A 13,330-nucleotide genomic window follows, 5' to 3' on the forward strand; every position below is an offset into this window, starting at 1 on the left:
GTGGTGTATCATTGCGTCTGTCTTTAACTTTTGATGCATTTCCAAACAGAAGTTATTTTTTACAATAAAAATTAGAAAAAAGTTTTTTCTGGAAATAACTTTCACATGCAGGAGTACCTGTGTCAATGAAGTATCATAACTGAATTTGAGTCAAATCAGTGTAAATCATTTAGCTCCACATCCCAGACTGAGATGTATTGACTGAATTTGGACGCAGTGGCTTTGAGAAATTGCTGATCAAATTTCTCCTTTGGGTGTGTTTCTTGGTTAGTTTGTTTAAACACAGTCAGAAGAATTATGTCTCTGCTTTCTCTGTAGAACAAGACCCCACAGACACTGACGCCAACTCGCCGGAAACCTCTGGAGAGTGATTTTGACACCATCAAACTCATAAGTAACGGGGCTTATGGGTAAGAGGAGAGGCCCACTGTTTCAATTTTCTTTCCCTTTTCCTAGCAACATTTATTCATTTCAAGATGTGTTGCCCCATGTTGTCTTTGTATCTACATGCCACAGAAATTTGAAAAGATATGAAACGGCATCTTAGTTCTTCCTTGCTGGAGATCCTAGAAGCACGTTAAGCTTGATTTATAGTTATGACACCACAAACTGTAGCATAGAAACGCATCCCCATTTACCTGACATTGGCTGAAATGTAACTGTCGATGCAGATTGTAACAGTTATGACTTGTCTGCCCTGTAACACCACATTCCCTCTGACACATTTTGCAGAAGTTCTTTTCCACACCATCTCCTCCTCTGGAGAAAATTAACCATATTTGTTAATTTCAAATGTGTCTCAAATTCCTTTTTGTGTTGACTGTGAAGTTAACAGGATGCTCTGGATCATGTGTTCTTTGACAGAGCCGTGTATCTTGTCCGCCACAAGGAGACTCGCCAGCGGTTTGCCATGAAAAAGATCAATCGTCAGAACCTCGCACTGAGGAACCAGATTCAGCAGGCCTTCGTGGAGAGGGACATCTTAACGTTTGCAGAGAACCCTTTTGTTGTGTCCATGTTCTGCTCTTTCGAGACCCGACGTCACCTCTGCATGGTCATGGAGTACGTTGAAGGTAACGGAGTAGTTTGTCATGTGGCGCAGAAAGTTCATACGGGCAAATGTCCAACAGCACATAACAAAATTTGTCTATTATAGGCAGATGTTTGGCCCCAGAGAAGTTGCAAGAAATCAGAAATTAATTGTGTCTGCTTTTGACAAAAGCCCATTTATCTTTCTTTTTAAGGTGGAGATTGCGCCAACTTGCTCAAGAACATGGGCCCACTGCCTGTAGAGATGACAAGGATGTACTTTGCTGAAACAGTCCTGGCTCTGGAGTACCTTCACAATTACGGCATCGTGCATCGAGACCTGAAACCTGACAAGTGAGAACTTTACTCCTGTTTAAGGATCTTTGTAGAGTTCAGAACATTCTTGTGCTAATTCACAAGATTATTTCCAAGAATTGTGTGAATTGTGTATGACACATCTACGACCTGGTGCAGATTTTGCTCAAATTATATTCTGGTCTTGCTGAGGATTCCAGCTGGCCCTCATAATTAATTTTTACAGAGTTCAGTTTCTCTTAAGCCTGGGTGAGAAAAAGATAGTCGTATTTATACATGGGATAGACACTTCCTCAATAGCAATGAAAGACTTACACGATAGTTTAATGTATTAAATTCTTCTTAAACCTCGCTGTTTACCTCCTTAAGTTACAAGCTTCATATGAAGAAACAACTTTTTTGTGTGTGTTTTTTAATTTTTTTTGTTAACAATAAGCAATTTCCTATCTGATTATGAATAAATAGGAAATAAAGAGGTTAAGAGCAACCTCTTCTACCGGTGTTTAGGTCACTACAACTTAAGAAATATCGACTGAAATGAAAGTTTTTCACCTCTAGTACCCAGCGGCATCTGAATTGTGTGCGTCATGATGTTTTTTGTCATCATCCAATAGTTTGTTGATTACATCTATGGGCCACATCAAGCTAACAGACTTCGGCCTGTCTAAAATTGGGCTGATGAACATGACCACCAACCTCTACGAGGGACACATAGAGAAAGACACAAGAGAGTTCGTTGACAAACAGGTGAGACGATGCAGGACTGGAGAGAATGTATATTTTTGTGCGGGAGAAAATTAAAACCTTGTGATCGTGAAAGCACAGTCAAATTTTATGTTCCGGTTCGCTGTTGCAGGTATGTGGCACACCAGAGTACATCGCCCCAGAGGTGATCCTCAGGCAGGGATACGGGAAGCCGGTGGACTGGTGGGCGATGGGCATCATCCTCTATGAGTTCCTGGTCGGCTGTGTTCCGTTCTTTGGCGACACACCAGAGGAGCTTTTTGGACAAGTTGTCAGTGGTGAGCAAATTAATTTTCAAGCTGACACCAATGGCAGCATTAAGTTCTTAGTATCTACATTAAACTCTTAGTTAATGTTGAAGCTGGGCCACTAGATTACGACAAAGATCATGATCTTGAATATTTTAGTCACGATAAAATTCACGTTTTTTTGTTCAAAACAGGAACTCATTTACTGGAAACATACATTTATTGAATTTTATGGATTCCTTAAAACTTTGAATGTACAGTAAATTCCAGCTCACCTGTCACGGCAGCTGTGTGTCTCTGACAAACCTGAATTTCTGTGATCGGCAGATGAAATCATTTGGCCTGAAGGAGACGACGCCTTACCAACTGATGCCCAAGACCTGATCACTCGCCTGCTGAGGCAAAGCCCTCTAGACCGACTGGGAACCGGTACTGCTGAGTTTACTACTGATAAATTCATAAAAGCTAGAGATGCTAAATATATTTTGTAGACACTTGCATGAAAGAACAGGGCTTCTATTCTCATTCAAAAAAATTCAGTGTTTTAAAAAAAAAAGTGGTATGGAAGAGCGGATCCCTTCTGTTGCTCAGGTTTTGGGTCATTTTTGCTTTAATTTTTGCCATTTGAACGTTTTAGTTCATAATAATTTGATTAGCTATGAAAAATGTTTTTGGCTGTAGGCGGAGCCTCAGAGGTCAAACAGCACTCTTTCTTTGTCGGTCTGGACTGGAACGGGCTGCTTCGACAGAAAGCTGAATTCATTCCTCAGCTAGATGCAGAAGATGATACCAGCTACTTTGACAGTAAGTTACAGATAAGATGTAAACATGCTTAAATGTTTTGGATGTAAACACTGAGGTCTAAATGGCGATGGTAGTGGGTTCACACAAGAAAATCTGAACAGCTGCAAATGTTGACATACAAAATACTAGGGGCTCTTCAGCAGAATGATGTCATTGTGCTGTTTGTGTTTTGTGATGAATGTGTATAAAATTGATGGTTTTTGTAACAAATAATTTGAGAGAAGAAGGATTTGGACATAGGGTTGGTATTTTTTTGAACTGATAATTTGGGGGTTTTCAGCTCGATCAGAGCGCTACCATCATTTGGCATCTGATGAGGATGAGGAAACCAATGATGAAGAGTCTTCCTTGGAAATCAGACAGTTTTCATCGTGGTCACATCGGTTTAGCAAGGTAAGGATGCAGAAGGTCAATGTCTGCTTCGTGTCATGTGACTACTACACATCTGCCCTCGACAGCTACAAGGAGCCGTTTGTGTGTGTCCCTCACATTTTTTCTGGCTTGCTCTCGCAGGTTTACAGTAGCACAGAACATCTGGCGACACCATCCAACCTGAGCTTCTCCTCAGACCGCAGTCACAGTGAGGACAAAGAGGAACGTGGAGAGGTGGGTGGGCTAAGTCCATCCCCAGGGCCAGCAGAGGGCGTCATGGAGCCCAGACACCCCGGACGCATGAGCAGGTAGATGCACGTGTGGCAGATGTCATGTTTTATTGCTGCTGAGAAACTGTAATAACTTCAGGGTTCACCTGAGATCGGAGCATCTTGTGATACCTGTGTGACAGCAGGAAACAGTCTATACACAGTTTTGGATCAAGTCATATCTCATTTTGCATTTGTCCACCTTGTTTTTGGATGTTTGTAGCCTTTGCCCTCGGGCCGCCTCCAGCTCCTCCCAGTCTGAGAGGAGCACCAGCCCTCTGGTGATGAGCAGCACTCACAGCCTGGAGATGATGCCCCGCTTTGCCGTATCCACTGACGATGAGGGTAAATCCGGATTTTTAGTGTAAATTCCATCTGTTTGTATAACCAAAATTTTTAGTTTCTTTAGCCATAATGTTTATCTTTCTGTCCACCTGCAGCTGAGGTGGTTGTTTCAAACCTTCGGAGGATCAGGATACGCAGCAACAGCACTGGGGCCAAACATTCATCCCCCAAAGACCCAGTCGGCCCTCGACGCTTCGGTAACCAGCTGGAGACGCCAGACAGACAGAGGCTCCCCTGTGGCGGCAAAGTTCCTAAGTCTGCATCAGTGTCAGCACTATCTCTCATCATCACACCAGGTACAGACGATTATCGTGAAAGGAATGAGGTGGCAAAGACCCACTGGTGCAAAGATCTTCTGACACTTATGATTTGTGATACACATCAGTGAAATGCCTGAAGCAAGTAATTTAGATGCCTTTTGTTTTCTGATGATGCGATGATGTATTCAAATTAAATATTGTTATTTTATAACATGACAACTTATTTGGAAGACGAGTAGTTATGATAAATTGTTCACTGATTAGAATAAAACTGTATTTTTCAGATGACACACCCGGAGGTCTTCAGCCCAGTCCCATCTCCCCACGGTCCCTGTCCTCCAATCCTTCCTCCCGCGACTCCTCACCCAGCCGGGATCTCTCCTTCAGTCCAGGCAGCTTGAGGCCTCCAATTGTCATCCACACTTCAGGGAAGAAGTATGGCTTCACCCTGCAAGCCATCAGGGTCTACATGGGCGACAGCGACGTCTACACGGTGCATCACGTGGTATCGGTGGGTGTCCCTGCAAAGCTCGCAACTTAATGTGCTTGACCCCAAACCAGAGGTATAAGTAGGAGGTTATGTCATCTTAAAATTAAACTTCTTTCCTCCATCTCACTTTTAAACAGAGCGTGGAGGAAGGAAGCCTCGCTCACCAGGCTGGGCTCCACACCGGAGACCTCATCACACACGTGAACGGGGAGTCTGTCCAAGGTCTCGTTCACCCAGAGGTGATAGAGCTGCTGCTGAAGGTACATTTCTCTCTCCCTCTCTTTCTGCTTGGGCATATTGTCTTTGAAACCCAGTTGAGGTTCTCCTCTTTGTTTTTTTTTTCCTAAATTAAATGTGCAGAGTGGCAGCAAGGTGGCGCTGCAGACCATAGCACTCGAGAACACATCAATCAAAGTTGGTCCAGCTAGAAAAACCAAACACAAAGGCAAGATGGCTCGTCGCAGCAAAAAGAGCAAGAGGAGGGACAATTATGATCGGTAAGGATTGGAGGTGTGGTGTCCCCTCAGTCACTGGAGCTCTGCTGCATCTCCATTCTTTATGGAACCTGGACGATATTTAAATATATCCAGTGTACTTGTAACTGTATGTACTGTGTATGGCACCTTTGAGATCCTGATGTAGAAATGGTTCCACCGACTCAGACGTTGACAGGGTCCCATGTCTGCCTCTCTCTAGGCGACGCAGCATTTTGAAGAAGCTGTCCAAGCAGAGCACCGTGATGCACACCAGTCGCAGCTTCTCCTCAGGTCTCCACCACTCAGTTTCCTCCAGTGAGAGTCTTCCAGGCTCCCCAACACACAGCCTCTCTCCTGGACCCTCCACGCCCTGCCGAAGCCCTGCCCCTGACCATCAGAACTTTGGTGAGCTTATCATAGCTTTTTCCTAAACCTTTTGTGACCAAAGTGGACCAGCTCTGTTTGTTGGCTTTCACTAGTACTAGTAAAATATTTTCAGTTGAAACTTGTATTTTAAAGTGTTTTCTCAACTTCCCAGACAACAACTCTCCTCAGAGCACATCTCCATGCTCCAGTTCTCCCAGTTCCCCTGCAGCGCACATCCGGCCCAGCTCTCTCCATGGCCTGGGCTCCAAGCTCAGCACACAGCGCTACACCAAGGTTGGCCGCCGAAAGTCAACCAGCAACATTCCCCCTTCTCCTCTTGCCTGTAATTCCTCCTCATCCTCCACCCAGCCTCTTTCTCCACAGCGCTCGCCCTCCCCTCTTCCAGGCTTTGCCAAAACCCTCCACTCTTACCACGGCAAAACCCTGTCTCCTCCAACTATTGTCAGACACATCGTCCGGCCCCGCAGCGCAGAGCCACCTCGATCTCCCCTGCTCAAGAGGGTTCAGTCAGCCGAGAAGCTGTCTGGGGTTTATCACGCTGATAAGAAATCTTACACTCCCCGCAGGCACACACTGGAAGTGCCGTTTTACGGTGAGGGGGAGCTGCTAGGGGATTCTGATGCAGAGGGGGCCTTTGGAGGCTCCCACAGTGGGCTGGACCACAGCAGGCTTGGCAGCTACATGGGCAGCCAGAGGGTATGGGACTTTGGGATTGAACGATCCGAACAGCTGGTTGTGATGCGAAAGCTCAACCTATCAGAGCGTCGCGACTCCTTTAAAAAGCAGGAGGCAGTGCAGGAGGTGAGCTTTGATGAGCCAGAGGAGAAAGCCAGTTCCACAGCTGCAGTGACCACCACCACCCCGGCAGCTCAACAACAGCAGGAGCTGCAGCACCGGACAGGTTGGCTGGTCACTCGACCCCAAAGTGGCGAAGAGGTGGAGCTGCAGGTGCCAGTGGTGAGGAGATTCACGCTGGTCCCCCAGATTGCCGTGCAGGGCTCAACAGAGAGCGAGGAGCAGGATGAGTGGGAGCCGTGTTCAGACGGGGAGGACGGCAACGAAAGTTCCGAATTAGAGGTCACTAGAGGTCAGCAGCAACAGTCGGCATGTGGCAATAACAGCAGCAGTCAGCCTGAAGATTCCACCTCCGCGAGCTCTTAAGTCCGAGTGTTGACAGGAAACGCCACAAACAGGCACCTGAGACGTTGACATTTCAACTCTCATCTGTCTTTCAAGGGCACCATGACTTATTCCATACAAGCTATCGGGAACTTGCTGAGAGGTTTTACTTGAATTTTTTATTGTAAATATTTTTCTTTTTTTTGGGGTGTTGCGGTTTTATTTATTACATTTGTAAACTATAATGAGTCAGTAACAGGAACTGGATGAACAGCCAAGGCTCAACATTTTTGTATCAATTTAATGTGGTTTAATGTCTTTCGGCTGGATTTCTTTTTTATATATATATATATATATATAAATGTCTATTTTTTAAATAAATGTTGTGGTACTCAGTAGTTTGCTAATTCTGGGAATAAGTGTAGGACCAAAAGGTACAAGAAGTAATTGTAGAAGTAGTTAATCTTTCATTTTTCTCTTCACCAGTGTCAGTCTAGACCAGACTAGTGCAGCTTCCAAGAGTGTAACACTAGTAGAGTCTTGATCTCCATAAAGCTAAGAACATCCTCTGGTTCACACTGTGAGCAACATAGTTGATGCATCACACGGCGTTGTATTCTGCTCTGCGTGTTTGGAACAGAAAAGTCCCTTCATGCTGCTTCACCTCGGACTTTCATAGACGTACATCTTTGTAAAGGCTCAAAACAACGAACTAGGTTGTTATAGGAAAAAGTGACTATAAAAGTGGTCAAATTTGCACATGATTTTGTACATGCCAGACTTTGATGAAACAATCATAAGGATAAAGGAAAAAATCATGGTCATCTAATTGAAGATAACTACCAGTTTTTTTTTTTGTTTTTTTTTTAGTGTTCTCAGTTTTCGTCACATTGGATTGAGTTGAGCTGTCCATCGTGATCTTTGCTGTATGAATTTGTGATTTATACCATTATTTTATCCACGTCAGTTCAGGCCGATGTGTTACCCTGGTTTGAGATAAAAGCACAATCTGTTACCAAGTTATTATGAAACTATATTGCGTGTCACAAGTGTCCTCTAAGCCATATCTTTGAAGACAGACAAGTCTGTCAATCATTTGTGCTGCTTATTCTAACGAAGGTGTTCCCTCCAAGTCCCTCACAGACATCTCACCAAAAAAAAAGGAGCTCTGGATGTTGCAGAACATGACAAACTTCATTGTGCGTCTCGTTGATGCAAAGTTGTAATTTGCCGTCCATGAAGCTAAACACGCATCTCACAGGAAAAACACTCATTGGCCAAATCAAAGTCTTCATAGCGAGGAGGGAAGCATGGGGGAAGTGTTTGTTTTTGTCGTTCCCTACTTGCAGAAACAAATGATGAGAAAAGTGTTGGACTAAGGTGTATTTGCGGAGTATTTTTTTTTCTTCCTGAAACTGTAGCTTTTGTATTTGTTGAGTGACACGAGCATGTGAGAGACACCTAAATGGGCTGTTTCTACCTACCTAACTGTAGTGATGTTGTTTACATGGGGGGGGGGGGTTCTAATGTATTTTGACATGAATTTTTGTACCATAACTGAATGTGCAAGAGAAAGTTTAAGGGATACACTTACAATGAATCCAAAATCCAGGGCTTGTATGAACAAATGTTTTATGTCTTTGTATTATACAAATATTGATGTATATTTTATTAAGTCCGTTGTGTATAATTCCAAACGTGCTGACAGACACGATGTGCACCAGGACAATGACGAGGTCGTCTGCCGGGCCGTGCTGGAAAAGAGCGTCCACAGAGGCTGCTTAAATAGGGCAGTGTTTTATAATCGGTCCTGATTGTACCCGACATTTCCAGGACCCAGATGGAGTTTCCAGGTTAATTGTCAGTGGTTGCCGCTGGCATTTGCACCGGCTAAAAACATCAGAATGGTTTAGTTTTTAAAGATTTCTCCACGGATTGAACCTTTATAACATTATCAGACTCAGACAGGACCAAAGCATCACATCTACAGCTTTTTTTTCCCCCACATTTCTTGCAAAACCTGGTGCCCAAGTTACCCACAATGCAACTCATCCACCAGCAGTTTAGTTGGACATCTGATTGTATTATACTAGAGTGGTGTAGCTCTACAACTAGCTGTTATTTTCATGATTAATCAATGAACTGTTTTGTATAAATAAAAATGAATAATTCTTAGACTTTCCCAGAGCCCAAAGTGACCTGTTCAACTTTTTTTTTTCCATCCAGTTGAAACCAAAATACTATTTTTTTTGTTACAATTGATTAAAAAAAAGGGAAAAGCACCCAAACCTTCCATTGAAAAGCTGGTGATAAATTTTCTTCCACTGACCCGCCAATGAAGTCTCACCTGTCCGGTTGAGTCAGTCCCACCTCTTTCTAACATGACCCATCTGATTTAACTCGTTTTCATTTCACTGCCTGTACTCCTGGACGTGAGAATTAGAAAACTTCCTTCTGCTTCTTCTGGAGATGTTCAAGTCGATGAAGTTCCCTTTGACGTCTTCTTTCATCCAAAACAAACTAAAATCCCGTGCTAATTTTTGCCGAATCGTGTCAGTGAACATTCTGACATCACTGGATAGATCTTTTTGTCTGACAGGATAGTTTACCATGAACACGCTACGTACTGTACAAACATTTTATATCCTGTGGCTGTATATGATGAAACAACCCTCTTTGATGCCATGAATGAAAACTACAGTCACAGAAGGCCAATTTTTGGTTCTTTTCCCCCAAATTGCTCATAAAGACTAAATTTGCACCAAGCTGAAATACTTTGTGTGTTTACATGAAGGTAACATAACCAGGATTATGTAGCTACCTGGAGAAGTTGATATCTGGACTCTTACTTTGTTTAACCTACATGAGGTCGAGACTTTTATCAGACGGTAACGTGACAACTATGCAGATTAGTAGAACTCAAGTACATTCGCAGCCTTTTCAACAAAACATTCTAAACTAAAAAGAAACAGATGGTTAACGGACATTATTCATACAACTCTGGCTCTGGTTACTTAAATTTTACTTGTTTTTAGATTTTGCTTGGGGAGGAGGCATTTTAAACAATTCCTGCAAAGCTCCAATAAACTGGATGTACAACTCATATAAATCATTATGGTGATTAAAGTGAAATAGTGCTGGAATAAACCACTGCAATATACCAGACTTGATTCTAAAATATGGCAAAAAGTTCTCGAGTTCTCTAAATTTAAAGGCTGCACATCAGAATCTTGTAGTGCACGTATTGTGTCTCATCGCTTGCACCCCTTAGTGATGTCACTGAAGTCAGATTTTAAGCACACACAAGATCAGTCAGCTAGTGATGAGATATTCTTTAGGAGCAGTGGAGAATGTTGTACTTGTGCATGTGTTCTCCTGTGGACTCCTCTGTTCAGTGCATGCTGCATGAGACACACATCTGTAATACTTGATTGCATGGTATACTGGCGTTGTCGCCCTGTACTGTGTTTTCTTGTGTAACCAATAAAATTTGTATTTCTCTTTGACTAATATCGAGTCGCTGGTGTTCTTATGCAACTGTTATATATAAAATAATTCAGTCATACTGGGGTTGTTCTTAAGTTTGAAAAGCTAGAAACCTGAGAAGCACCTGTGCATTTGGTTATTTAAATAAATACATAGAAAATTAATAGAATAAAGTGATGCCACAGTAAAATTAATTTTCCAGATAACAATTTTCTCTTGATATAATGAATTTTATTGATGCTGTAAATAGTGATTTGATATTCAAATAATCAATGAATTGATTCGAATCGAATTTGAACATTGAAAGATCTTTTTTGTTCAGTCGTGGCTGCGCGACGCGCTTCTTCATCGCGGTCGCAATTCTCCCTGAGGCCGCCAGGTGTCAGTGACGCGCAGACAAACGCATTTAATCTGCCGGAGAAGAAATCTTGTGCCCTTCACAACAGCAAAGATGGCTACAGCTACAAAAATTATCCAGAGGCTCCGAAATTTTCTGTCAGGGGTGAGTTAGAAACACCGATTAAAGACGGATAGAAGAGAAGTAGTTCTATGAATATATTATTTTTTTCCTGCGTTCTTGTCACGGAACGTCGAACGATTGTAAATGAACGGGTATGACTGTCAATGTTAGCTAGCTCGCAGGAGCTACTCGGAGTTGCTGTTCAGAGGTTGGGTGGAATTTCCGCTGCACATTGACAGGCTTTTCATTTAATGGTGTTTGTCTTTCAGCACGATTTGCAAGCCAAACTGCAGCTTCGGTATGGAGAGTTGTCAAAGAGGTAAAATACGTCAAAAACATCCTTGTTACCGAGCAATGTTACCAAACGTGGTTTTCCTTTTGAGACGCACATCAATATGCATTTAGATAAATCAAACTGCCTGACAGCTGTCAGAACCACCTACTTGAATAGACTATTTGCCCAAAATATTTTCCACTTGAAATTATACTTAATCAAAACAATACCTTATTGAACGCCTGCTTTTCCCACCACAAACTCTTAAAATCACACAATACGTATAATCTATACGAAATTGCACGAAGCACTTCAACTCTTTATTCCTTTATTATAAATGCATGATTTGTTTCAGTGTTCTGAGCCTTTGATTTTCTTTTTTATCAAGATTAACTTGCAAATGGCTAATAAAGTTATATTAAAGCCTTTATAGCCCAAGGAAGCAGTGCTGTTTTCTTGCACATTGAATAGTGATTTTTTTTTTTTTTTTTTTTTTTTTTAGATGATCTTCCCCTCCTGACAGTCATGTAGTAGCAGGAGATTATCTCTTACACCAAAATGTATTTTACAAAAAGGTATCCTGTCTGGTTGTTTACCTCTTGAGTCCCGCCTCTATGAGACTTCTCCACAATTGAGCTGCATGTCAAACATTACAAGCGCAAAGGATTCTGGGTGTTTCAGAGCCGGCAGTGGTCCTGTGTGCACGCTTGATGATTCTCAAAAAAACACACGAGTTCTTATTAGAGTTTGAAGAACCCTTGAAATTGCAACACTATTTCAGTTGGGTTTGATAACATCCCATCCTTGAATTTTTTTTTTTTTTGAGGATTTATTTTGTGGTGTTGGTAGATGAAAGAAGAAATCCATTTGATGTGATTGAAAAAGTGATCAGATTTACAGAATCTCATCAAGATACTTGTTCATTCTCCTTGCACAGGACGCAGCCACCACCCAAACTAGCAGTTGGGCCGAGTCATAAATTCGCTGACAACTACTACTACACTAGAGATGGACGGAGAGAATCGACCCCCGCCACGGTGGTCATGTCCTCACAGAAGGCGCTCACTGCTGGCAGGTAACCTCAGTACATGCCGGTGAATTATTGAGAGCCTCACCCGACGACAACATTTAAATGTGTATGACGCGTTAACAAAGAAAGCAGATGGATCACATCTGTTGAGAGAGATCTGATGGACTGGATTCGATTGATTTTTAAATATTTATCCAGTAGATCTGTTGACGTGTGCTTGGTCCCTGTCACTCTCCACCTTGTCACAAAAATGTGTGAACCACTCCTACCAGTGTTTGCAGTGACGGCTGACTGTCAACCTCAATCTCACTCTCGTTTGGCAGTACGTTGTGTACATTTTCACACTCTCATGAAGCTGTTGAGTTAGTACTGTGAGATGTGGCGAATGTGAAGCCTGATTATGTCTGTGCACTTATGTCAGGTCAGAGCAGCAGTTTGATAATAGGAGATGCACTTTTTAGATTTTTAAGAATAAAAAAAATTGGACTTTTCAGTTTTTACTGCATTTTTTTCCCGACACACATTAACCCAGCTGCTGCCAAAGATGCTGTGATGATAAGATGTGCAGGACCAACTGCTTTAGTGCTAAGTTTTTAAAACGAATCTGGTACTTACAGCTGTCTGCTATGTGTCCGACCACTCAGGAAGTACGTTAACCAGGTCTGAAACGGTTTCTCCTCCAGCCAAGTTGCTGAAGCCCCAGTCAAGCCTCCAGTGACTCCAGGCGCCGTATACAAGGAGCCGGCGCTGTCCACAGACCAGCCATACCTCTGAGCAGAACCACCACGTGACCTCTTGACTGCCTCAGAGCTGGCCCAGTCCGTGTCTCCTGTACAAACATGTGAATAAAATGTGCTGTGTGTTCAAACTCCCCTGGTTATTGTGTTCCCATTATACAGTTTTTTACAGGTGAAAATGTCAAAAGTCGCGATGTGAGAGGGGAATTGGGACTGATTCAGCCGAGTTCTCCGAGGACTCAGTCATGACTCCTCACCAGCTTCTCCTGTCAGTTCTCATCTAGTCCAAAACTACAATTTTACCCATTAAAAAAATTATCCTTGCCACACATTTAAATTTCTTTGTTAACATCTACTAGCTTTAACATTTTTGAAATGTTTTCCAATTAAATACACTCTTTGAACGTGCATGATGTAATCGGTTAAAATCCTTTTTGTTAAACCCGAAACTTTGCTGCATCTCTCACTAGCCGTCCTTGTTGCAT

The 13,330-nt window shown here is 42.6% G+C and overlaps 2 protein-coding genes across 4 annotated transcripts in view; both read left to right on the forward strand.

Moving 5' to 3' along the window:
* The window catches only part of mast3b (microtubule associated serine/threonine kinase 3b), a 34,487-nt gene extending 24,125 nt beyond the window's left edge, over nt 1-10,362 (forward strand). For all 3 annotated transcript variants that reach the window (XM_086223614.1, XM_086223615.1, XM_086223616.1), the window contains 16 exons: nt 319-410; nt 865-1,073; nt 1,245-1,383; nt 1,959-2,091; nt 2,201-2,366; nt 2,664-2,765; nt 3,018-3,140; nt 3,421-3,533; nt 3,654-3,820; nt 4,005-4,126; nt 4,222-4,422; nt 4,671-4,897; nt 5,014-5,136; nt 5,237-5,373; nt 5,573-5,757; nt 5,891-10,362. In XM_086223614.1, the coding sequence (XP_086079740.1) occupies nt 319-410; nt 865-1,073; nt 1,245-1,383; nt 1,959-2,091; nt 2,201-2,366; nt 2,664-2,765; nt 3,018-3,140; nt 3,421-3,533; nt 3,654-3,820; nt 4,005-4,126; nt 4,222-4,422; nt 4,671-4,897; nt 5,014-5,136; nt 5,237-5,373; nt 5,573-5,757; nt 5,891-6,900 (3,249 nt within the window). In that variant the 3' untranslated portion in view covers nt 6,901-10,362. The remainder of the gene's footprint in view (nt 1-318; nt 411-864; nt 1,074-1,244; nt 1,384-1,958; nt 2,092-2,200; nt 2,367-2,663; nt 2,766-3,017; nt 3,141-3,420; nt 3,534-3,653; nt 3,821-4,004; nt 4,127-4,221; nt 4,423-4,670; nt 4,898-5,013; nt 5,137-5,236; nt 5,374-5,572; nt 5,758-5,890) is intronic.
* Nucleotides 10,363-10,738: 376 nt separating this feature from the next.
* ndufa7 (NADH:ubiquinone oxidoreductase subunit A7) lies at nt 10,739-12,976 on the forward strand. The gene is made up of 4 exons (XM_086224429.1): nt 10,739-10,846; nt 11,074-11,123; nt 12,016-12,153; nt 12,792-12,976. The coding sequence occupies exons 1-4, from the start codon at nt 10,796-10,798 to the stop codon at nt 12,880-12,882; spliced, it is 330 nt and encodes a 109-aa protein (XP_086080555.1). The 5' UTR covers nt 10,739-10,795; the 3' UTR covers nt 12,883-12,976.
* Nucleotides 12,977-13,330: the final 354 nt, after the last annotated feature.

Source organism: Aulostomus chinensis, chromosome 14 (genome assembly GCF_037954235.1).
Source record: "Aulostomus chinensis isolate RoL2024-O1b breed Wild chromosome 14, RoL_Achi_v1.0, whole genome shotgun sequence".
In the NCBI taxonomy this organism is placed as follows: domain Eukaryota; kingdom Metazoa; phylum Chordata; class Actinopteri; order Syngnathiformes; family Aulostomidae; genus Aulostomus; species Aulostomus chinensis.

What these genes read in the sequence shown, in the direction of transcription:
- ndufa7 (XM_086224429.1), top strand. Translation starts at nt 10,796, where the DNA reads ATGGCTACAGCTACAAAAATTATCCAGAGGCTCCGAAATTTTCTGTCA. An exon ending in TCCGAAATTTTCTGTCAGGG is followed by an intron (nt 10,847 to 11,073) that starts GTGAGTTAGAAA and finishes TTTGTCTTTCAG; the next exon opens with CACGATTTGCAAGCCAAACT. An exon ending in AAGGCGCTCACTGCTGGCAG is followed by an intron (nt 12,154 to 12,791) that starts GTAACCTCAGTA and finishes TTTCTCCTCCAG; the next exon opens with CCAAGTTGCTGAAGCCCCAG.